Source organism: Sander vitreus, chromosome 8, assembly GCF_031162955.1.
Source record: "Sander vitreus isolate 19-12246 chromosome 8, sanVit1, whole genome shotgun sequence".
In the NCBI taxonomy this organism is placed as follows: Eukaryota; Metazoa; Chordata; class Actinopteri; order Perciformes; family Percidae; genus Sander; species Sander vitreus.
In genome coordinates this window covers 5,650,904-5,677,180 of record NC_135862.1, presented here as the reverse complement: position 1 = coordinate 5,677,180, position 26,277 = coordinate 5,650,904, and the positions used below count along the sequence as shown (strand labels likewise).

Below are 26,277 nucleotides of genomic sequence, written 5' to 3'. Positions count from 1 at the left end.
GACTTTGATTTGGTAGTCGAATACAATAAACGTCTTTTGAGTTTGTCTCTGAACGACTTCCTAAAGGCGTCCCAGGGGAGTGAGACATTTCTGCCCTGTTGCTGCTGTGGCTGTCAGTGTCACTTTGCTATTCCAGAAAAAGACCTGAAAGCTCCCTGATGGGGGAATTGCCAAAAAGTCTCTTCCATTTGTAAATGATTAAACATCTGTGAGTCACAGATACCAAGTACTGCTCACAGTCTTTTTGAGTCATTTGGGCACTGGCCTGCCAGCTTCCTGATTACAGCAACGAAACCACACGTGGGTTTTTACAGGAAACTGCCATGTGAAACAATAATCTGGTACATGGCAAAGTGACTGACAGTAGACAAACCCCACTACCCACAACCTAATTTTATAAACAAGTCAGCTGCCAACCTGGTTTCACTGTAGCCTTCACCCGCATTGAGTAGTCTACACTATAGATAGTTTAGACCATAGATATAAATATCTTCACACAGGAGGTACATTTTTGCTAGCCTTTTTTGAAGTTGCTATGTATTAGGAAAACCGAGGTGTCTGCTGTGGTTCCTGTTTTTACAGAAAAGGAGCTGACCTTTCTGTTAGCAAAAAGTGGTTTGGTCAGAATCCATATTGTCTTGAAAATGCAATTATTTGAGAGGGGACGATAGTATATTTCTACTCTTAAGTTCTCCCCAAGCGTTATCGATGTGATGCCGCTAATCGTTTCGTACTCGTGCTGATGTGATCCGTCTTAAGCGTAACTCTCGCCAAAATGCAACCTAGGGTCTGTTTGTGAATGTACCCGAGTCAAACTTTTGTTTAAAAGCATATTTAGGACGGAATTGCCACTTTTAAGATTTACCGTATTTTCGTTTTTCGGTCAAATTACCTTTTGAATGGGAGTGCTAGGGGCACTTTTATGCTAGCCTCAAAATAGCTATTTTTAAAACACTAAGAAGGCTCAACACAACATGAGACTTTGCTCCAAGTATGACCAGGGTCTCTACACCTTAACGAAAGCATTGACAGCATTGTTTGTGTACACAGAGTTTACTAAAAAGAAAGGTTTTGAGCAACTCACTGTAGCTGTTGTTCTTCCGGTCGCCGTCTATCGAGCCAGTCAAAAATAGTCGAGGGAGGAGAGTAAAGATGAAAAGCTCCAAAATAGTTCCTTATAGTTCCATATAAATGCACGGATAATTCGTTGTTTTGTCGTTAGTGAAACACAATATTGACCTTTGCATTCGGACAGCGTAAACAACAACTGCTAACGTGAGTTGCTCAAAACCTTTCTTTTTAGTAAGCACAAAAGTCAGCTTAAAGGGGTGGTTCAGAATTTTGGACATAGGACCTCATTTCCAAGTTAGCCAGTGTGTTATTTATCAGTGGAGACCGTTTTCAACACTTTTCATCCAGTCCTTCCAGTTGTTCGCTGGTGCTAGGCTAGCTCAAGTCAACAGTAACTGCTAGCCTGCCGTTAAATACAGGCTTACCCACTCCACAGTACACCCGAGGCAAATAAATGATAACGCCAGACTATCGATGTAAATGTCTGTTGATAGAATAATGTTAGAAATAAAACTACCCCTGCATCTCAATGATCGCATTACATTTTGAGGGACTTGTTTCTCAGCAGCGGCGGAATTTTACTTTGCTCCGGTTAGTAGTACTGCGCCGAAAAGTAAACTGAGAAGCGCACTCCAGTCGGGACACCTTGTAGTAGTCCACCCATGCTGTGCTGTGCCACATTACACCCTGTAACGCCCTGCTGTGCCCTACTATGACTACTACGACTACCATTGTAATCACTGTTCCATTATCTTTATTGTGACTATTACTACCACTGTTTATCACACCCCCAACCGGCACCGTCAGACACCGCCTACCAAGAGTCTGGGTCTGCCGAGGTTTCTTCCCGAAAGGGAGTTTTTCCTCGCCACTGTCGCAATAGCTACCGCTAATGCTTGCTCTTGAGGGAATTATTGTAATTGTTGGGGCTTTGGAAATTATAGAGTGTGGTCTAGTCCTACTCTATCTGTAAAGTGTCTCGAGATAACTCTTGTTATGATTTGATACTATAAATAAAATGGAATTGAATAGTCTAGTACATTGGTTTTGAAGCATTGGATTGGAAACTAAGGACTAGGCAACATGGATCACTTGTTGATCACCAGCACTGTCTGGGAGGGAGCAAGAATTAGCATATGTGAGTGTTTCTGTGATTCAGACTGTTTATTTTATTGAGGTGTGTTGACGGTAATGCTGAAATACCTGTGATAAAGGCAGTTGCTGAGGAGAGAGTTTAAAAAAAAAAAAAAAAGAGATTTGCAGCACGCAAACTCAGTAAAGCATTTGAAAGTGTCCTGCAAACGTTAAAGAGCAGAGTTGGTTGTTTTCACTGGAAACTCTGAATAGCACTGCGGCAGGTGAAGTTTGCATAACAAGTCAGTTCACCTATTTAACTGTCAGAGAGGAAGGTAACTTGACACAGTGAGCATAGTGACACCAGGGAAATTGGCTTGATTCTTACCGGGGCACCACTGTAAATAATGCATGTCGTCACGATACAGTAAGGCATTATAGATGAAAGCATCCACTAAATCCCATGTATAGAATAAAGCCTGTCTAGATATTTAAGCTATGCATCTGATCTGTACAAAGATTAGGATGGCAGAAACAAACTGGTCTAATACTACAACCTATAGAGATATATCACCTTTCATGCAAAATTACAATACAGAGTGGTTAACGTAACACAATAAAGTAAAGAAATAAAAATCTAATACATCCTTTTTGTGATGGGAGATTCAAAATTCAAGATTCAAGAGGTGTATTGTCATATGCACAGTCAAGACAACTTACACTATGCAGTGAAAAGAGGAGAGTCATACAATGAAGCTAAAAACAAAAGTTGTAATAAAAAGTTTGAAAAGAGATTTAAACAGGATACAGTGCACTGTGCCTAGAAAATATGTTCTAGTATACACCAACTTCTTAATGACTCAGACAGTAACACTTGAGACCACAGCAGCCTCATTTGATTAGGGGGTTTTCTCAGTTTTTCCAGTTTTTAAAGGTTTTATTGCTGTCTGGGCAAGAAGGGTAATAAAAAAAAAAAAATAAAAAAAAAACCTCAGACAGTAGTATAAAAGTATAATACTTTTTTAAAAATGAAATAATGGTGCAATCCCTCATTTAAGTCGAGAGCCGTCAGAAACTCTCAACAGCCCTTTATGCGTACCTGAGCTTGGCTTGTGTACAGCTGCGTTAGACCATAGGGATATAGCACAGGTAAATGCTGAAAACTCTGTGGCATCTTCCTTTAACTGAAGAATGCATAGACAAAGCAGAGGAGCGCTGTCTGTACGTGCCTGCAGAAGTGCAAGAGATCTGGAGACAAGGAAAAAAAAAAAAAAAAAATGTTTTTCTGTGTAAACACTCAGGTAGAGAACAGAGTCCCGAGGACCCAATCTGGTGCCCTGTTTAAGTGCCCTATACAATGATAAATGTTGATGTGTAAAGCCCAGTGGCTTTACACTGGAGTGTCTGCATACTGGAGGTGGTAATGCAAGCCAGTGATATTCCTTATATTGCATAGCTGGCTGCTTGGGGTAAAATGACACTACTTTTTTTCCAGCACAGTGTTAGGATAAGTCGTTAGGGTTTAGGCTGAAGGTGACAAATGTGCACATCTAAAGTAGACATGGAAGCTTTATGCAGGATCGGTAATTTATGCAGCCCAGTGGGAGTCCGTCCAGTATCTGTAAGGTCACAAGTTGTATCCCAGCTGAAGTATCCAGCATGTGTGTTTCTTTTGAAACAGAGAGATTTCTTTTTTTTTTGTGGTGCTTATAACTTGTTATTGGCATCTGTCAGATTTTTGACAGATTTTTTTGACTATCCAAAGGATTTGAAAATTTCTGACCTTTGCAACTAATATAAAAAAAAAAGACCGTAGCAGACAGCAATGCAGAGTTTTTTCACTGGCGCAGCTCCATACCTAAAAACTTTCGCATACGTTCGACAGGAAGAAAAGATGATTAAATGATCTCTATCGCGTATTACCAAGAAAATCTGAAGTCTCCACAAGTTAACATTAATGCTTGACCGAGAGAGACTAAAACTGGAAGGAAAGAAATCTAGGCCTAACTGAAAATCACGTGCGATTTGCAGTCTACGTGATTTGTAGTTAATCATGTGCTGTAACTTGCTAAATCACTGGTATGATATGTGAACCTGCAGCTAAGGCAGTAGAGCAGGCACCATTGTATGGGTGAAAATGAAGCACGGTGCTGGTATAAAAAGTGCCCCAGAAAGTCATTACGCTGTATAACATGGTGTCACAATTATTATAAAAATCATGATCTTTACTTTTAGGACCACCCCCCTTTCAATAAAACTTCTGCTTCTGACATTATTAATGCCCAACATCACAGCCCTTATTTATTCAATATAATCTTGAGCCGACCAGCTGCCACCTCCTCATTTTGATTAGCAGAGGAATATTTCTAGTTAGCCTACGGCTGCCTAGACGGTTCTCCTCCTCTCTCTGCTATCCCGCTGTGGTTTTATTCATAAATGATTGCACCCACACCCCAGCCCATCACCCAACCTCCCTCCCCTTATATCCAGGCATCAGACAGTTTTTCCTCTAAACTTGGCCCTGATTCTGCTGTAGCATTTCAAGGATCCAGAACCCTCTTGTTCCTTTCTATCTAGGACATTGAAATGGATGCATGGCAGGGAAGGGGATCAAACCCAGGGAGATGATGAAGCTTAAAACGCCCGCGGGGCAAAAATATTACTTCAGTTTACTCCTGCTGTGTTTTTTGTTACTATTATTATTTTCACGGCTCTGGATTGGCATGATAAGGCGATTTTGATGCCAGGATTAGTTTAAGTGTGGTTTCGGTGCCAGTGGGTGTCATTTTGGGATTAAAAAAGGGTGCTCCCTAAGAGGTGGGATTATGAGGTTGGTGTTGGGGTGGTGCAGTGGGGGTGTCTGTCTTCTGGGTAATATGAGCATGAATATACAGTGAGCAAGTTGAAAGAAAAGAGACCAGCTGGTGTCTAGGCCAAGAGAGCACAAAGACGTGTGTGTGTGTGTGTGTGTGTGTGTGTGTGTGTGTGTGTCCCCCCTCCAGTATTATTGTTCCAGCTCCTTGATGACTGCATGCCAGCTCTTTAGAATCCACCCTCTCTTAGAAAGATAACTGAATTGACTATGGGAGCAAAGAAAGACCTTATTTCCAGCTAAAAGACTTTGTCCAAGATCATGATGACTATAAGTGAGTCAAATTTAGATAACACACACAGAAGCAATTGTTGGCCTCGCTTGCTGTCTCTCTGTTCCTGTGAAATGACTGAACTACAGTCAGCCCTTCCGTTTCCCTCACCTGCACAAACTTAAGCCCACTTCAGACCAAAGAGTCACGACGAGACAAGTTGAAACTTACAACTTCTAAAACCTGCCAGTTCACACCAATGAGACGAGACGGTGTTTCATCTCCATAACAAATGCCTATTTTTTTTTACTTCCATTCTAACTTCGACTTTTTGGCTTAAATGTAGCTGGATAAATCATTTGTTTCCTCTAAATATGAATATGGATAACGTTTGTGATATTGAGATTCTTGCTACAGTTACATTTCAAGTGATGAATCGGCGAAAACACGTTTTTATTTCTCCCGATTCACTGCTTTGTTCTAACGCCGCTGGGCGCTCCCTCTCTTCAGTCGCGCTCTATCTTGCTTATATATCATATAACCGTTATATGGTCAAGTTATATTATAACGTTACCGTGCAATCGGGCGGTTCGTCGAGGCGCCGTCTAAAACGCTGCCATTTCGACCAGCTGTTAGTGACATAGAAATAAAATGGATTATGGATCATGTTATTTCTATAGTTTATAGCTGACTTTACCAGCTGACTTCTCTATTGGCTGTTGAAACAGGAGACGTCTCTTACGTTCTAAAACCAGCCTCTGCAACTTGAACTGCTGAGTCGCAGTGAAACCATCAGCTGGCTTGAGTTGAGCTGAGACGGACCGGTTCAGACCGCTGCAACTTTTCCCTGCGACGTTCTAAAACGGTTTTGTCTCGTCGCGACTCTTTGGTCTGAACTGGGCTTTAAGGCTTTGCTTATGCAGCAACCTAACGGTGCAATTTTCCAAAGCTGCAGCCTGCACCCTCCATAAAATATGGTTCATGATTTCTCTTCAGGGACTGATTTTCTGTGAAAATTGCAAAACTCATCAGTTCACTTGAAAGTCCCAGGTATTGATATTTGACTTTAACTACTAGCACTAAAACAACACAATGGCTTTGGCTTAAAAAAAGAGAGCCCATCGCAAGTTACATCCTCAAAAAGCTTATTTTGTCTGACCAACAGTGAATAACTCAAAGCCAGGGGTGTAACGGTACACAACAATCACGGTTCAGTACGTACCTCAGGTTTTGAAGTCGCGGTTGGGTTCATTTTTCGGTACAGTAAGGGGGGGTTATGACTTTCTGGCTATAATGTGGACGAGAAGGAATTTCATACCATATGTGTTTTAAAACCTGCTTAAAAATTAGAGATGGCCTGATACCATTTTTTGCTTCCCGATACCGATTCTGATACCTGAACTTGCGTATCGGCCGATACCAGTGTGTCATATATTTTATTATGTTTTAACAACTGTATTCTACTATCCCTGTATGGATGTGATTTCTATCTTTGTTGTCAGTCTGGCTCAGGTTAAACTCTTTGTGAAACATGAACGAACACAAACAATGAACGCCCCAGAACTTTCTTTTTTTATCCAGTTTGACAGTCCGTTATAACGGAAAAATAACAAACTACTTAACGTAGATTTTCTTTAGGACTTTATACTGGTATCGGTATCGGAACATCTCTATTAAAAATGTTTTGGCGCTCAATACATTGATTGGCATTTGCTTAGTCGGGCTACTTGGGGAAGTTTGTCTGACAGGGTTGAAGCACCAAGAACTTTGAGTTTAGTTAATAAAATTCCCCACAGAGACTCTTTGCCTTGAAGTCGACCCTTCATGTAGCACGTTAGCAGTCAGTGCTCAAGGCTAAAACTAGGTCTCAGAGCTCCAAGTGTCCCAGTAGCCCGTGTTCCAGCGTAGCAGACTGCCACTGGAAGGAATCCTTAACCTCGCAGCTCAGTGTTCAAATTGCTGCTCTACAGTAATTATCTCTGCAAAGGAGACCATGACTTTGGTTTCATTTGTCCGCAAGCTAAGATTCACATATAACACTTTGATTTACGTTTGCTCTAAATTAGTTTGGGGTTTCTCAGAAACTGCCCAAGTACAACATGTATTCATCTATTTCCTTTGTCTCTGGGAAGGGAAGTAGTGCATGAAGCAGATATCATCTTCCTGTCTGCACAATAGGTTTGTGGTTTCACCACTCGCTGTACCATCTTGCTGTCCGGCAATATCTTACAATCACTAGAGCACTAGAGTTATATTTATTCCATCGATCCATAACAGTACAGAAGAAAAATGGTCAGAGGCAAACTTCTCAAACCGGGTTTGTGTCTAGCTTCAGTGTAAACAAACGGGGATAATGTCTAACGTGTATCACCTGCAAAAGGAAAAAAGGTAGAGAAGTGAATGTACTTGTTTTTTATTTGTTTCATTCTTCCAATCTGCTATAGGAGGATGTAGGCTGTCTCAGTGCATTAGTAGGACTGGTTTGATGTAGCCTACTTAGAAGAAGAGGAAGTATTAACTAGCTTTCAACAGTCAATGCTTTACTCATAAGCCTCTAATGGAGTATCCGTCTCGTCCTCCTCCTGTCAGGGATTCATTTTGAACCACATCGCACTCCCTTGGCTTCATCTCATCGCCTCTCCATGCACCCTAAAACAGTTAGCTGTCAGAGATGTGATTGTAAAACCATCCCTGTCTTTACTGCTCTCTCCATAGCTATCGACCCTACACAATTAATTCTGCAAGCTCACAAAGTGGTTCACAGTAGGATGGAAATATCTGTGGTCAGCACTCTTTAAGCCTAAGCCAATGTTTTAAGTTCAAGTCAATGTCTCAATCTGTTTTTATCCCAAACACTCAAACTGTTTTTTTTTTTTTTGCCATTCATTTTAGTTAGTGCTGTCAAACGATTCAAATATTTAATCGCATTAATGTCATAGTTAACTCACAATTAATCGCACCTTTTTAGCTATTCTAAATGTCCCTAGATTTTTTTTGTCCAATTACTTTTTTCTCATTTTAATGCTCTTATCAACATGGAAAAGTGGATCGTCTTGCTTTGTGCTTTTGTCGCCTGGCTTTGACGAGGGGGCGGAGAATTGGCCATCAGCTGTGTGCTCGGCCATCAAGTGGTATCTCAGACTGGACCTACTGCGATGATAGCTCAGTTCACAACGACAAAACACGCAGATCACTTTGGTCTTGTCAATGGAACCATTTGGCAACTTTTTAAAAGATTCAGAATCTTAGAATTCAGAATCTTATTGGCATCCATTTCGGCGTCTCGCACTCGCCATCCATTCAAAACGTAACGTTAGCCTACTACTCTTTGGCCGGCTCGCAAAGCCCAAACAAGTGTGTGTGGCGTGCCTGTTGTTTTGTTTCCGGTCTAGCTAGATCCGGTGTGTTGTTGTAGTTTTTCTAACGTTACTAGTTGTTGCAACAGCATGTGGGGGAAAAAAACAAAAAAAACGACATTTGCTAGGCCAAAAAGAACGTTAATCTGGCGATAAAAAAAATTTGACGCTGTTAAAATGGCTTTTAGTGGTTTACCCAGACATTTGTTCTTGTCAGGGTGGAAATAAATATCTAAAATGTCACAGTAGCCTGCTCAGATTTCCTCCACGACCTTCCGTGTCTTGACTCAGGTGAATTGGAAACTGGATTTCCCGTAGGTGTGACTGCGTGTGTGTGTGTGTGTGTGTGCGCACGTGCACCGTAATACGCTGGCTACCTGTAAAGGGTGTAGCCTCCTTCCCGCGACCCTGAATATAATAATAGATGGAATAAGAGGTTCAGAAATGGGATTTGTGGACAGCATTACAGTATTACATTACATTGAAACAGCCAGACAAGACACAGAAAAAGCACAAGGGTAATGTTGTTATTTCTGACTATCGGACCCAATGTCTACCAGTAGTTACAGTCGTCCTGATGAACGTACGCTCTATTGATAGACTTTATTGAAACCAGATCTGGCCATAGAGAGGGTTCAAACTTGTCAGATATTTGAACTAGTTATGGTACTCTCAGTTTATCTTGTCATTTACACACCCTTATAAATGGCAGTTCTAATAGTTATTAACTGTTCCATATGTCTATTACCACGCTATACTTTTATTACCGGATACATTTTTTTATTTTTTTTATTATTATCTGTGGTGTTTACTGCTCAAGCTGGACTATTGACATGTATAGACAGGTTGATGGAGATCAAGATGTATTTATTGTTTGAATCAGTTCAGTTCAGAGCGTGAGAAAGCCGGCATTCCTACTGGGATTAAGACGACAACCAGACCTCAACAGATGACAGTTTTTAAATTGGTTTTCTGGATTAAAAATAGCAAGGGCTTACTGCACATCTTACATATTTTGCATGTTGTTTTTCAGTTACAACCTCAGTCATCAGGGCCTGTTCCAGGAAGCAGCTGAATAAAACCCAGAACAGAACTTTTTACATTTAAACTGATAACAGATAACTTTGGTTCACAAATGTGTGAACCTGCTTCCTGGAACGGGTCCCTGGAGGGCCTGGGAGACGCGCTCTCCGTACGGAAAGTCTGTTTACACTGCCTTCAAGTGTAATGAGGGAGACCCAATGCAAATTAGTCTTCCCGCGGGGATGTCAAGTCACAAACACACTAACGCAATTTTCCACCAGCTGTGGAAAATTGTTCGTATGTGTCGCGCGCACTCGCACGAACGCACACACCTCCCGTGTTCTGCGAATGTTAGATTGTTCAACATAAGTGTGTCATGATGATCTCATGACAGAGGATTAGACAAATGCAGAGACTTTGATCTCAACAACACACACACACACACACACACACACACACACACACACACACACACACACACACACACACACACACACACACACACACACACACACACGTTCCTCCCTGAGTGCCTTCCTTTCTCTCAGCATCGCTCATTAGCAAGAATCAATCTGCAGCTCTGCACGAGAGCCAGAGCACTTGTATACACACACTGCTAATAAGGGCCCAAGGGACACACACACACACACACACACACACACACACACACACACACACACACACACACACGCATTCATATGAACACCTTCCCTGATGCACCACCTTGTAAGACGGGGGGGCTGAGTCACCGTACCCTGCCAGTGATAGAGAGGGGTAGAGACATATAGACGAAGGGTGAGAGAAAGCGTGTACTAGAGTCCTCAGCACATTTTTGTGTCCTTATATGGTTGTAAACCATGCGGGGAAGGGAGGGGCCGTTTCGCTGTCAGTTTGACATGTGACCTGGAAACAGGAAGTGTTGTAGTGCAGCAGCAGAAGAGAAGTGAGAAAGAGGAAAAGTTACTGCTGCTCAGACGCGCTTCATACTGAAAGAGACATTAAAACCGCCCCACTCCCCCCTCCAAACCAGTGACACAGTAACATTACTCCCTCTGTTGGCCGCAGCGTATATACATATATTCAGTGTTCACAATGTGTTTTGGGCACCACATTATTGTCCTTACAGTGAGCTACATCTCCAGCAGACTTTAAAAGGAATCAAAATTTATTTCATGATTGAAAACATCAGTGGAAACAGAAATAGTGGTAAATTGTATTGCAAACTGTCAAAAAAGAAGAAAAATAATACATGGTGTCTCAGATTTTGGACAATGTGCAATAGAGATTGATTACAGAGATAGAGACCTTAACCTGGACCTTGTTTCTTTGTCTGCAGGTACGCATAGCAGCTAACTTTGTCATCCACGCCCCGCCAGGAGAGTTCAACGAAGTTTTCAATGGTGAGTTTCTCTTCCTCTATATAATGTACAAGTTAAATAAACGCTTGTAAAAAGAAATACTGGCAATGCAAAATGTGATGTCGGGCTACGTTCAGACTGCAGGCAAAAGTGGCCCAAATCCGATTTTGTGTGAACAACCAAGGCGGATTTGATGCGACTGTTACCTCAATAACCCTCGCTGCGCCCTCTCTCCCCGCGGAGAGGGGCGGGGCCCCCTGCTCCCGGTGCAGCTGTCAACCGGGGCGGACTGTCTTCAGTGCGCCCCAACCGCGTCGTGTCGCCAGGACGGGGATCGGCTCCCGTTAAAAAAAAAAAAAAAAATGTCGGCAACCCACTCGAGCCGTCTTGAAACACGGACCAAAGAGTTTAACGCGTGCGCGAGTCAGAGGGTCGCCCAGGAGGGCGCAATGAAAGTGAGGGCCGGCGCGCGCCGGCTGAGGTGGGATCCCGGTCCCTCGGGGTCGGGCGCTCCATCGGCCCGTCTCGCCCGCACCGTCGGGGAGGTGGAGCGTGAGCGCGTGCGAGGGCGAAGCCAGAGGAAACTCTGGTGGAGGCCCGTAGCGGTCCTGACCTACTACAGACCTTTGTAGTGAATCTGCAGCCATAACCCCACAAAAGGCCAAAATAGCCAATTTGGCTCTCTTTCTGTTCATTCTTCTCCTCCTCAGCACCTGCTCATTAATGTTATGGCTGCCATTACACAAACATTTTGAAATAAAAGGGAAAATGCTTACTTCCTCCATAACCTCCCTAACTTTAGTGCAACAGCGTGCTGCCTCTGATGTCATTTCACACTGGAATCTGATATAGGCCACATTTTAAAAGGTCATGTGAACAGCCAAACAAAAAATTGGATCTGAGCAAAAAAAAAATCAGAATTGGGCATTAAGACTTTCGGTGTGAACGTAGCCTTATTGCTCAGAACTGGCTCTGTTTAGATGTCCTGGTTGTCCCCCTAGGCCAGGGGAAAACAAAGGTCCAGCTGGGGACCTTCATCACTCCTCTTCTTCCCCTCATTACCTGTCACCTCTCCACTGTCCATCATCTGATTACAGGCAAAAATGGCCAAAGTATACACATAAAAGAACTGGCTCTGCTTGAATATATTGTATGATTCATTGATTTTAGCAAGATATATTAAAATGTATTGGCCAGGAAAGCACTGACTTATATACAATACAGTATTACAGCATGCATTGATCTCATTTGAAACTAAAGTCTCGAGTCTGTTCGGTGTGTTCCGTGCCGTCGGCCGTCGGAGGAGCCGTCGGCTTTCATTTTGCCCGACCCGACGTGCTCAGCCGGAGACGGGGCAGTCAGGACTCACCCGGAAAGGGCGAGCGGAATGAGCCTCTCAAAATCTGACAAATCTTTTAAACTGACCTTTGTCGATCTGAAATGAAGACGGATTCAGCAACTGCACGGCCTATTTCTCGCTTAAAATGTTTTCAGAAACGCATTTCGGTGAACTATTTTAGTACAATATGAGATTCTGAACAAGCCGCCATGACAGTCTGGCTGTGAATTTCCGGAGAATAAAGACCCACGTGACGCGTTCGTCCCATCGGCTGCCGGTTTTCATTTTCTGGGAAACGATACAGAGAAGCGCCGCCTGCTGCTATGGAGACGTGTTACGTTTCGCGCACGTGCAGAGCGTACGCTCAAGTCGGCGTCGCGTCAGTGTGTTTTGAGGCATTTTTTTGGACGTCGGGGACCCGACTGATCAGTCCGACTGCCTTTTCTGCCGACGGTCGGCCATCTGGTTGGTGTGTAACAGCTCTAAGATGTTTTGGCCAAATTGTAGCTCACCCTGCAGCGCCAATGGTGACACCACACTGTCAAAGTAGTGCCCCCTTGAGAGAGAGAGAGTGTGTGTATGTGTTTGGCATCGTTAAAGCCTCGTACTGCCTCAATGAATGTCGTCACCTCGGAGGAGCGCCGGCGGGCTGTCTGTCTGCTTTTTATCACAGCCTGACAGCCACACACTTACACAAACACTCTAAAATACAGGCCCCTCTTGCCACTTTGTCCCCTTTCATCTCTGTGTGCTTTTACAGCCTTTTCCACGGAGCTAATTTACCATGTCTGCTTCACTCCCCAGGCATAAATGTTGCAATGACTGACTGCAGGCAGCTTTGTCTTTTGTGTTGGTGTGTGTGTCATGGGGTTAATCTGCTGTACCTGTCTTCTTTCTCTCCTCTCCGTCTTCCTTTCCTCTCATAATCTCACCCTTTTTTTCTCTTCAGATGTGCGATTGCTGCTCAACAATGACAATCTTCTCAGGGAAGGTGCAGCGCAGTAAGTCTCCCGTCGTGCACTATTTCCAGCTTTTGAAAAGTGTCTTTACAATTTGCAAAAAAGACGTACAACTCTGAAGGGAAACATGGGTCACAGTTCAACAAACAGACCCCATAACATTCTGCGTATGGCTTTTTTTCCCTTCCCAATTAATAGTGCAATATTTCATCTCTAAACACAGCTGGTTGTCAGTTGTACATAATGTTTGTGCCAGCTTTGTTTACTTTTAAAAATTTGATCTGGCAGTCAATGAAAATTCAAGAAAACAATTCTCACAGTCTTCAGATGTCGACTTATCATGGCTTCAGTCTACATCCATATTGCCCAAACACCGTCAGCATATACAAGTGTCCTATAGACAAACATCTTTAAATCGAGAGTAGTAAGTATGTTTACATGAGGTACTAACTTTGGAGTGTATGAAGTAATATTCTCTCTCTCTCTCTCTCTCTGCAGTGCATTTGCACAGTACAACCTGGACCAGTTTACCCCGGTGAAAATCGAGGGCTACGAAGAACAGGTGACTTTATAGTTCAGTTTCGAGGCTAAATGAAATGGGATGACGTCATAGGATATCTATAAAGTGTGATTATTCATTTAAATAATTATTATTATAACTCCAAACACATCATTTCAGTCATGGTTGTTTATTGCCATAGTTGATGCACAGTACAGAAAAGTGGAACTCCAGCTGAGATAAATGTGCAGTTTATAAACTATATCCATATGGGTTTACCGCTCACGTGTGTAGCAGTACAAAACCATTACGGCTATAGGGTTTCTTTGTACTCATTCAGCAATAGTGCAGTACCACAACATGGGGGAAAAAAAACTATAGAAAAGTACAACTAAGTCAGTTTTAGACCATTGCAGTTAATTTGAAATTCAACAGAAGTAAGGTATTTTTCCTCACAGAGCAGTATAGAATAAAATTGCTATACAGTCGTGGCCGGGTTGGCTCAGTGGGTAGAGCAGGCACACATGTAATGAGAAGTTTATGCCTCGACGCAGAGGTCCAGGGTTCGAATCCGACCTGTGATGTCTTCCCCCTCTCTCTCTCTCTCCCCTTTCTCACCTAGCTGTCCTGTCAAATAAAGGCGGAAAAGCCCAAAAAATAAAATTGCTATACGGTATATAACACATTTCATATAATAGTGCTTTGCAAATGTTAAAATGGTGGATAAAAGAGCCAATAGCATCATAAAGGGACACAGAAACAGGAAAAGCAACACGATAATTCAGTCTTCATTATTATTATTATTGCACTAATATTTTGGTCCCGTGGGCATTAAAGCAGACATGGTGGAGATTGGATTAAAGGATCACGTCCCAGTGGGCTTCCCCTTGCTTCCACGGGAAACAAGACCACAAACACGTCTGCGAGTGTCTGCGCAGGTTGAACATGGTGGTGAACGAGTGCGTCTGTGTTAGCTTCAGTAATGATTGCAGTGTCTTATGTAAAGATGTCATCATGTCCCTCTGCTCCCGCATGACGGGTTGAAATTCCCGAAAGTCTGATAAACACAGCAGGCTGAGCCTAGTGTGGAGGTGAAAGATGGTAGATGGAAAGTTCTGGCTGACCTCTGTGTTTCTGTCTTCCTTTCGTCTTCATATCCCCCCCTTTTGTTACTTCTCTTCTCCCTGTTGTTCATTGTCCTTTGTCTATTTGTTTACTTTTTCTTCCTGCCTGCCTCCCTGCCTGTCTGTCTTTCTTTCTGGCGTCGGCCTTTCTTTCTGGATTGCTCTATTCCATTTATCCATTCCCGTTTTTCTTCTGATACCTCCTCTCTTGCTCTTCCACTCACTCTCCTTTTTCTTTCTCATTTCTTTGACTTCTTTCTCACTCTCTCTTCATTCCTCCCAGGTCTTAATCACAGAGCATGGCGACCTCGGGAACGGCCGGGTCCTGGACCCCAAGAACAAGATCTCATTCAAGTTTGACCACCTGAGGAAGGAGGCCAGCGACCCGCGGCCCCATGACGTCGACGGCTCCCTGGAAGGCTGGAGGAGTGCTGTGGACTCGGCCGTCAGGGCCTACGTCAAGGAGCACTATCCCAGCGGAGTCTGCACCGTACGTCCCAGCCTGCCCCATAACCACAGTGATGCACCCACAGTCACTTAAAGTGCTCATATTATGCTTCTTGGCTTTTTCACTTTCCTTTATTGTGTTCTATATCTTTTTTTTGTGCACGTTATAGGTTTTCACACCTATAGTGCGGTGGTGCAATTGTGTGTGTGTGTGGGTGGGGGAAGTTGCAACCTTGTTACATTTTTCATTTGGTTCGGTTTGCTTTCACACTGCACTTGTTCAAACACTGTAACACACGTCGCGCGATCGAGACAGTTGCTGGTCTATTGGACAGAATATCCAAAACTCGCCGACGCCTCTGGTCTCAAATATACCAAATTTATAACGTCTTGGATTTTCTGGTTTTGCTTTACTGTTTCTAATATTTTAGAAGAAGGCGGACAATGAGTAGCTGACAAAGAGCACAGTTGCTAGTAGCCAAGGAGGACACGGAGGATTAAAAAACATGACGGGCTCTTCAGAAGAGGTCATTATCTTCACTAGAGTTTCTGCGCAGGAAAGTCACCGGACGACACAATCTTCTGAACACAGTCATACTGAGAAATCCAGAGAAAGTTGTGTGGAGCTGATAGTCTTAATTAGCTTTGTAGCAACTCATTTGGCAACGACTTGAATGTAACGTTCATTAATATCAAAAAGTTACGCACTAAAGCTTTAATTTATCTCCTGGTCGTTCACAGTGAGCAAAGACAAAAAGTCACCAAGTACTTATTTCAACCTGCCTAGTACAGCACAGGAAGTAAAGTTAGGCCAGTATTTTGAAATAGTTGCAGTCTGCTCTATAAAGCTTCTTTTGTGCTACTAATTTATTCATGCAAAGTGAGCAGTACAGTTCTGCTGCAGACTGCTGAATTTGTTGTGTGTGGTTTGTCAAATGTCTATTATAGTCTCTCTACTGCAGGTCAGCATGAGCTTAATTTTGTAGCTGTTAAACACAAACCACTGATGCATTGCTTCCGTGCCGGTGTGAAGTGGAACTTAAAAATGCTTTGAGGAGGAAAGCTCCTTGCATGTGAAATCACAATATGTGTTTCTTCTCCCTTCAGATTTACGGGAAAACCATCGACGGACATCAAACCATCATCGTCTGCATCGAGTGCCATCAGTTTCAACCAAAAAACTTCTGGTATGTTTCAGACAGTTGCTTAATATTCAATTTCATTTTACATTTTGCACGACTGGGATTTGTGACATCTGATTTATAATTAGTTTTGTTCTATGGGGAAACTCATTATTCACACAAAGTAGTACACTGTTTGATTCCAGAAGAGCCTCTCCAGTTCTAGGATGGAGTAAAGATGATGAGATTGTCGCTTTTACTTAAAAGCAAGATTTTCGGGTGCCCGGGTAGCTCGGTTGGTAGAGCGCGCCCACGCTCATATATAGAGGTTTACTCCTCGACGCAGCGGCCGCGGGTTTGACTCCGACCTGCGGCCCTTTGCCGCATGTCGTTCCCCCCCCCCCTCTCTCTCTCCCCTTTCATGTCTTCAGCTGTCCTGTCAAGATAAAGATTTTCATCTTTTTTTCAGAAATACCAACAGAGCTTGTAGAATTCCCAGCGATGGTTTCTGTATCAAAACTTCAATTTAAAAAGATGTTGAAATACTAAATAAGCTTAAAAAGCCTGAAATGCTGTTTGATATGTACAAGATGTTTTAAAGACATTACTTTTAATCGCCACTTAACTCTAGAGCGTTAGACTGTCGGCATCTCATAAGCGTTGCTGAGCTGTTTCTGATCGGGCTAATCTAATTGGATGGGAATGCACCAATCCTCTTTGCTGCTGGGTTTTACTGGGTTTATGGGTTGTTGGCTGTAATGATCCCACAGCTTGTGTGTGTGTGTGTGTGTTTACTGCCATGAGGAACCTGTTGGGGCAGATCTGTTTTAAGATGAGAAATTAAAGTGCTCATAATATATTTTTTGGCTTCTTTCCCTTTCCTTTATTGTGTTGTATATCTTTTTTTGTGCATGTAATAGGTTTACAAAGTGAAAAAGCCCAAAGTCCACTCTATTGTAGTCCAGTCTTTACTTCCATGATGCATCACTTTGTACAAACACGCGTTATAATGCTCGCCTAGCTGCTAGCGTGGCACGCCCTTAGACCAAGCTAGTTAGAGCGGAGGCCCCAAGAGTTCAGATAGATTCAGCAACTGCATGGCGGAAGCAGCAGCCAGATCCATGTGACGCGTTCGTCCAATCAGTTGCCGTTTTTTCATTTTTTGGGCGACAATACAGCTGCCTGCCGTTATGGAGACGTATTACGTCTCGTCGCTTTGGTGTGTTCCGAGGCACTTTTTTGACCAACTCGGGGAGACTGATCAGTCCAACTGCCTTTTCTGCCAACGGTCGGCCGTCTGGTCGGTGTGTAACAGCCTTAAGTCTTCGACAAACCCAGGGAAAACACATTGTGCACATAAAAAACAAGAATATCTAACAGCTGGAATTAAAATATGAAATCAAAAATGTGTTACTTGAATTCAACCATTTTATGGGATCAGATTTGGTGTCATACAATGACATTATGAAACAAAACAAAACAAACAGCTATTCTTGAAACATTAATACATGATAAAAAAAGTCTCTTTTATATCAGATGATGCTAGCTGCAAGCGGGCATTTAATAATAGTCAAATGATGCTAATGTATTAGTTACAGGACAGGGATATTCTCTAGGTTAACTTAAGGGGGAATGAATGAGTTCACCATGAGAAGCGCTTTAGAAATGTCTGAATTGATGCTAATACTGCCTTTGTGTTATGTGATGATGATGACTATGGATTAGTGACAAATTAAAGGAAGGTGGATGAGTAAGGTGTTGGGCCAAAATGTAATCGATGCTCTAATTGTCTGGAACTCTGGAGGATTGAAACACATTTATTCCAAAAGATATTCCTTCATTTGGGGTTTTGCTGATGGTGGTAGAGACTATGTTTGTCCATGTAGTTAGTGTGAAGGCCAGACATTATGATTCATACCATTTTCATGCTCTTCAAACCATTCAGTGAACCCCTTATGTCTTCTATGGATGCATCTGGTTTGGTTTCTCTACTCATTTATTCAGGTTTTTTCTTTTAATTTGTCATCTGTCTGTATATTACAATAGATACGTTTAAGAAAATCTAAGTAGCATCAACTTAACTGATAATGTTGACTATACCATGATATATGAGAACACCCTGTTTCTTATCTCTCTTTGGATCTTTACAAAACTCAAGATAACGTCTCACTTCTAGATCTTCTCAACTGACAAAAGCGTGGTAAATATGGGTTTCCTGTAGCAGACATGTAGCTTATCAGCACAGTTGCAGGTTCAGTTGGGTTAGTTTTTGTCACATTGTCATACGTTATGGTATTACAAGATGCAAAGAGTGGTTAAAGTCTGGTTGTCCTCCTCCTCTTTGCACAGGAACGGACGCTGGAGGTCCGAATGGAAATTTACCATCTCCCCCTCCTCCACTCAAGTGGCAGGAATCATGAAAATCCAGGTATTTTGGTTCAATTCTTCCACTCTTTAAAGGGGTGTGTGTGTGTGTGTGTGTGTGTGTGTGTGGCTGTGGTTCGAAACCGTTCCCTATCACGGAAATAATGCACTATATAGCGTGTTCACCATTTTGTAGTGGTGTTCGAATTCTCCGGGTTCATTTCATTCACTATATAGTCCACTATAAAAACCCACAATGCACAGCTAAGTTGAGTGTACATACGATGTGCCCTTCATTTTACTCCCGTATACCACAATGCAACGCGGCCGTGTTTTCCCGGAGGAGGAGAAGAAGAAGCAGACGCACCCTGCGAAAACTGAAAGGGAAAAATGGAGCATGCTTTAATTTCTAAACAGTGGACATGTAACATGCAGCATGCATACAACCTTTTTACTATCCTCGGTTAGGATGCTCGGTTTGTTTCAGGAACGTATAAGAGGTATTTTTGTTTACATGATAATGGGCGCGCACGCTTCCGTCACACAAATATATAGTTCACTATTTAATAAACACTCTATGGAGTAGTGAATGAGGGAATGGTTTCGAACTCTGTGTGTGTGTGTTCAGATTCCATACGTGCTTTTTAGTATCAAGTGTTTTCAACACATCGTCAGTCCACACCTACAGTAACTCACAAAAATGAGTACACCCCCTCACCTTTCTGTAAATATTTCATTATATCTTTTCATGGGACAACACTGAAGAAATGACACGTTGCTACAATGTAAAGTAGTGAGTGTACAGCTTGTATAACAGTGTCAATGTGCTGTCCCCTCAAAATAACTCAACACACAGCCATTAATGTCTAAACTGCCGGCAACAAAAGTGAGTACACCCCTAAGTGAAAATGTCCAAATTGGGGCCCAATGAGCCATTTTCCCTCCCTGATGTCATGTGAGTCGTTAGTGTTACAAGGTCTCAGGTGTGAAGAATGGGGAGCAGGTGTGTTAAATTTGGTGTTATCGCTCTCATACTGGTCACTGGAAGTTCAACATGGCACCTCATGGCAAAGAGCTCTCTGAGGATCTGAAAAAAACAAACAATTGTTGCTCTACATAAAGATGGCCTAGGCTATAAGAAGATTGCCAACACGTTGAAACTGAGCTGCAGCACGGTGGCCAAGACCATATGGCGGTTTAACTCAGAACAGGCCTCGCCATGGTCGACCAAAGAAGTTGAGTGCACGTGCTCAGCGTCATCAAGAGGTCGTCTTTGGGAAATAGACGTACCATTGCTGCCGAGGTTGAAGGGGTGGGTGGGTGGGGGGTCAGCCTGTCAGTGCTCAGACCATACGCCGCACACTGCATCACATTGGTCTACATGGCTGTTGTCCCAGAAGGAAGCCTCTTCTAAAGATGATGCACAAGAAAGCCCGCAAACAGTTTGCTGAAGACAAGCAGACTAAGGACATGGATTACTGGAACCATGTCCTGTGGTCTGATGAGACCAAGATAAACTTATTTGGTTCAGATGGTGTCAAGCGTGTGTAGCGGCAACCAGGTGAGGAGTACAAAGACAAGTGTCTCTTGCCTACAGTCAAGCATGGTGGTGGGAGTGTGATGGTCTGGGGCTGCACGAGTGCTGCCGGCACTGGGGAGCAACAGTTCACTGAGGGAACCATGAACGCCAACATGTACCGTGACATACTGAAACAGAGCGCGATCCCCTCCCTTCGGAGACTGGGCCGCAGGGCAGTATTCCAACATGATAACGACCCCAAACACACTTTCAAGGCGACCACTGCCTTGCTGATGGACTGATGGACTGGCCAAGCATGTCTCCAGACCTAAACCCCATTGAGCATCTGTGGGGCATCCTCAAACGGAAGGTGGAGGAGCGCAAGGTCTCTAACATCCACCAGCTCCGTGATGTCGTCATGGAGGAGTGGAAGAGGATTCCAGTGGCAACCTGTGAAGCTCTGGTGAACTCCATGCCCAAGAGGGTTAAGGCAGTGCTGGAAAATAATGGTGGCCAAACACAATATTGACACTTGGGGCCCAATTTTTTGTTGCCGGCGGTTTAGACATTAATGGCTGTGTGTTGAGTTATTTTGAGGGGACAGCACATTGACACTGTTATACAAGCTGTACACTCACTACTTTACATTGTAGCAACGTGTCATTTCTTCAGTGTTGTCCCACGAAAAGATATAATGAAATTAGGGCTGTCAAACGATACATTTTTTTTAATCGCTGAATTTCTATAGTTAATCGCGATTAATCGCATATTTTATCACATGATTAAAATTGTATTATTTTGCATTTCAGAACAGTTTTTAAGTACATATTAACAATTGAAAGCAATTCTTACCAGTGGATCTTGATTGGGAATCAAATGAATGCAAAGAGTTACTTTATGAACTTGATTTTAAGATTTGTAATTATTTATTTACTGTAAACAAAAGAAATGTGTGAATGTCATTATTGCACAATTCCTCCAAGTACCTAACTAAAAAACCTAAAAATCCCTATCCTTACTAGAGTCAATATAGTGTTTAGTAACTCCTAAATAATGTTGATTACTCACTGACGTCCAGTGATCACCGGTTAATGAGCAGCTCATTTGTGCACAAGTCCATGTTAACACAGCCCATCTCCACTCTTACCCGGCGACAGAGAACCAGGCTGGATAGTCCGGTACACTGTTGTTTCCACAACAACAAAAACACAGCAGTCTCTGAACTCGCGTTGGGAGTTTCGTTGAAGTTGGATGTAGTCCCGTTTTTGTCTAATGAGCGGACACTTGCAAGCAGGATTGATGGAATAGGTGGCCGGCTAGCGTTAGCTTTCCACCTAGCTAGGTTATACTCCAGCCCCCATTCGCGTTTCACCGCTGAGGATGTGTCCCCGTGATCGCCCGCTCCGGCCGTTGCCCGCTGCAGCTGCCCACTCCGGCCACCGCTGCTGCCCACTCCGGCCACCGCTGCTGCCCACTCCGGCCACCGCTGCTGCCCACTCCGGCCACCGCTGCTGCCCGCTGGTCAAACTAACCTGTACGTCGGGCCACAGCAACCTCTTATTTCTGAACATTCATCTCTCCCTCGCCCCTCGAGTGCCGGTGGTCTAGCATCACGTTAACTGTACTATTATGCTCCGTAGGTGGTAGCTCAAGCTTGACGTGCTTCGGTGATATTTTAATTCGGCTTTACACAACGTGCATATGGCTTTCGACTTGTCTACGAGCCGTCCGGGAGTTTTGGAAAATAAAAAGTTCCATTCAGGATTTCATTGCTGCTGTCTTTCTCCATTATGCCTGCAGCCTGCAGTAGGAGGATGTGTTAGGAGGAAGTTGCAGCTTGATAAGTAACGGTGCTGCATAGGGTCAAAATAGTAGCCTGTTAGGCACGACTCAAAGCCGAGTGAAGTGTAAAATAAATTAATAAATGCCGGCATGCGATTAACGCGTTAACGCTGACAGCCCTAAATGAAATATTTACAAAAATGTGAGGGGTGCACTCACTTTTGTGAGATACTGTAGATAAAAAAAAAAAAAAAAAAGCTTGTTCATTTTGGTCACTCTTTTTACACATTTCCGGGGGTTACTGGTACCTGATTCGCCAGTCTGTTTGTCACCTTGATATTATTGCTCTAGTATCTTCTGGAGTGTTTTTTTTATAGCCCTCTTGGGATTTCATTGTCACCCACAACGCTTGTATTGCTCCTTTTCTACATTTCATTTTTATTGTTTTAGATTTGCAGAATGAATTTTATGTACCCAATAAAGAAAAACTAACACTTTAATTGTTCCAGGTCCATTACTATGAAGATGGCAACGTTCAGCTGGTGAGCCACAAAGAGGTCCAGGAGTCCATGTCAATTTCTGTGAGTATAACTGAACACGTTTTTTGTACAGATGAGGAAATATGACGTGCTGTGACCAGAGCTCAAACTACAGAGACCCTGACCTCAAATATAGGCTACAGCAGTCAGCAAATTCCATTTAAGTCATCTCAGATATTGAACATATTATTTTTACTATAGGTTTTGTTCATTCATGGTGATTGTACGTCTATAATCCAATCCATCCCAATTCTGGTTTTACTTCAAAATGCTGTTTTATTTGTATTAATTGTGTGTCTTATCATCTTTTAGAGTGAGGCTTCAGCTGCAAAGGATTTTGTTAAGATCATGGAGGCTGCAGAGAATGACTATCAGGTACGTAAAGATGAAAATCAGATGTTCTGTGAAATATGCGGATAACAGGCTGGTTGTTGCGGGAAAATACATCGATGTACATGAAAAGGATTAAAGGTTCCCACTCTTTCACACACTGAAACTTTGTTTTACTGATTCATTGATCGGAAGTTTTTGTACGACGTGCAATTGGCTAAAAATGAGACCTCGTGAAGAGCTCATGTTGTACTCTTCAACAAGTATCAAATAAAATCCTTTTATTTTCACACTGAAAACATCCATCACAGGATGTTCCTCATGATGTCAAGTTTTTAGGCTAAGACAAATCGAAAGCGGAGTCATACTAAGGAATTTGGATGTTCTATTTAAATAGAGGAATGTGCACGTTCATGGCCATCCATTCATTTGAAGGGAAAAAAAAGGATGCATAAATTGTGATATTTTTTTAATCTTATCTGAAAACCAAACCCAAAAAAAGTTATTAAAGTGCTCATATTATGCTCATTTTCAGGTTCATAATTGTATTTAGAGGTTAAATCAGAATAGGTTTACATGGTTTAATTTTTTTTTGAAACACCATATTTTTGTTGTACTGCACATTGCTGCAGCTCCTCTTTTCACCCTGTGTGTTGAGCTCTCTGTTTTAGCTACAGAGTGAGACATCTCACTTCTGTTCTATCTTTGTTGGGAGTCGCACATGTGCAGTAGCTAGGTAAGGACTACTAGCCAGTCAGAAGCAGAGTATGAGGGCGTGTCCTGACAGTACCTAGGTAAGGACTACTAGCCAGTCTGAAGCAGAGTATGAGGGCGTGCCATGCTAGCAGCTAGGCGAGCATTATAACGTGTGTTACAAAGTGACCACGTTTGTCTCTGAAGTAAAGGCTGGACTACAATAGAGCTGTTTGGAGCAGTGTGTGAACAGTGTTTTCTGTTGGAGATGGTAAGTCCCTTTGGGGTGGACTTTGGCCTTTTTCACAACAAAAAAAAGGGAAAAGGGAAAACACCAAAAAGCATAATATGAGCACTTTAATGTTTTAGTTCATCATGGTTTCCATGTTGATCACACAACAACCAGACTTTTCACTTGAAATTATAATTAAAATGCATTTAAATGATTTCTTAAATCTATTTTACTGATTATAATTCTCTACCTTCCTCTCTCCATCTTTGTGTGATTCCTTCCAGACGGCCATCAACGAGAATTACCAGACCATGTCGGACACTACCTTCAAAGCCTTACGCCGCCAGCTTCCTGTGACGCGCACCAAAATCGATTGGAACAAGATCCTGAGCTACAAGATTGGCAAGGAGATGCAGAATGCTTAAAAACCGCGAAGAACATAACAGACAACGCCCTCCCCCTCCCCCTCCCAAACAACGTTGCATGACTGGATAGTTGTATCGTCTTTGTACAGAAATTAGAGAAACTGGGACAAAGAAAGGTTTTTGGTCTCACAGCCAGATGTCACGTTACACATTGGATGTCTACTTTTATTGATGTTATTTTGTTTTTATACAGACACTGTTAACTCCTCTGTATATTGTATCTATGATATGACGATAATCGCATTTGGAGAGATAACTTGAGGAAATATTAACAAGACATAGGAAAAGGGGGCGAACACTTGTATGCAAAAACATCCTTATAAAATACAATATCACGTGTGCAATATTTATTGTGTTAGTGAGACCACGCCTTTTTATTTGACCTGCTGAAAAACGGTTTGAATTTGCGGTGATGATGGTGAAACAAATTAATTTTTGGGAGTATTTTGTCTGCGTTTACAAAAGAGCTCCGATATTTTGGCAGTGAAGAATGACTCCCTTCACGTCACGGTTAATGTCCCGATACGGTCAATGGAAGGGGAAAAAAAAATTCAAAAAAATTTGAATGGTATCTTTGGCACAAACAGTCACCACTGTCAGCCTCTCGATGTTCTTGTTCCCCTCATTTTGGTACTTCCCTCACAGTTTGTCCTGTATGTGAGAGATCTCAAGCTCGCAGCGCTCCCGGCTAAATTGCCTTTTTGACTTGATATCGTCTGAACTCGCACTCAACGCAGTGAGTTCTGTGACCACTTAACAAGCTTAATTAACAAGTCATCAGTCGCTAAGTAATGTGCATAATGTCCAATTTACAATAAAATCAAAACGTATCACATTCTCCTCCAGTGCTTATTTTTATTTTTTAAAAAACAGAACCTGACTGTATTATATAACAAGGCACATTGTAATATATACCTGTATGAAACATCCTGTCTGTCAGTTTGGTGATTTATTTCCATGAGATTAATTGTAATTCAGTCACAATTATGTTGCATTAAATGACAAATTTTCTATTTACTGACTCACTCATAATTTCCCTTATGATGCAGAAATGAAGAAAAAAAATTCTAACTCAAGGTGTAATATGAAACACTTTTAAGTTAGTCAACTTAAAAGTTGAAAAGTGTCAACTTAGTCATCAACAGTGAAATCAAAATATAGATATATGATATGATTGCAAAAGCATGTATCAGGAGTGCTCATAATTAGCAAGTAGAACCTTCTGAAAATACCTGGATGAAAAAATTGTAGAAAACAAGACTTCATCTGTGTGGTTTTATGTTTTCATTTATAGAATCACAGGATGATGAGAACACTACATGTAAGTTAGTGCTGATCCCTGTTTTTAAAGCTATGAACATGAACTGCAGATTTGGGGTTTTATTAAAGATTAAGACATTTTAAAGGCATTATAGTACCATTGCTTTTAAAATAAGTGATGGCATTAATTGTATCATGAATCCAACTGATGAAATACCAAAACAATTCATAACTGTAGTATGACATGTTTTGACACGACATGGCACTCTTTATCTGCAATAGCAAACATTTTTTTGATTCATCATTGAGGTTTATTAAAATATTTCCCCTGTGTGACGAAGAAGAGGGTCAGCAGGTGTTGGTCTGCTGTTTACTCTAAAGCAGAGTGATAGAGAAAGACTGTCTCTATGGCTCTGCTCTAAAGTACAGAAAAACAACGCATGCGCAGTAGGAGATGACAGTTACATATTGACAGTTGACCACTCGCTCGTCTCGCAATCTTAACCTGCGTGCATTTATGTGTATGTATTTTTCGTTTATTATATAGCAAAAAGATATAATAATTATTATTATTATTATATATTTTTATTATTATTATTATATGATCCGTTTTGAGTGGCTGCATATTGAACTTGCCTTGACAGGAAAATCAGCGACATCTTGAGGCGGCGGGAGCTAA

At 42.2% G+C, this 26,277-nt stretch overlaps 1 protein-coding gene across 1 annotated transcript in view; it reads left to right on the top strand.

Moving 5' to 3' along the window:
- LOC144521861 (F-actin-capping protein subunit alpha-2) overlaps nt 1-25,351 on the top strand; it is a 28,042-nt gene extending 2,691 nt beyond the window's left edge. Inside the window, exons 2-10 of the mRNA XM_078256498.1 lie at nt 10,944-11,007; nt 13,254-13,305; nt 13,762-13,825; nt 15,170-15,376; nt 16,441-16,520; nt 18,804-18,882; nt 22,629-22,700; nt 22,971-23,033; nt 24,198-25,351. Of these exons, the coding sequence (XP_078112624.1) occupies nt 10,944-11,007; nt 13,254-13,305; nt 13,762-13,825; nt 15,170-15,376; nt 16,441-16,520; nt 18,804-18,882; nt 22,629-22,700; nt 22,971-23,033; nt 24,198-24,338 (822 nt within the window). The 3' untranslated portion in view covers nt 24,339-25,351. The remainder of the gene's footprint in view (nt 1-10,943; nt 11,008-13,253; nt 13,306-13,761; nt 13,826-15,169; nt 15,377-16,440; nt 16,521-18,803; nt 18,883-22,628; nt 22,701-22,970; nt 23,034-24,197) is intronic.
- The last annotated feature ends 926 nt before the right edge of the window (nt 25,352-26,277 follow it).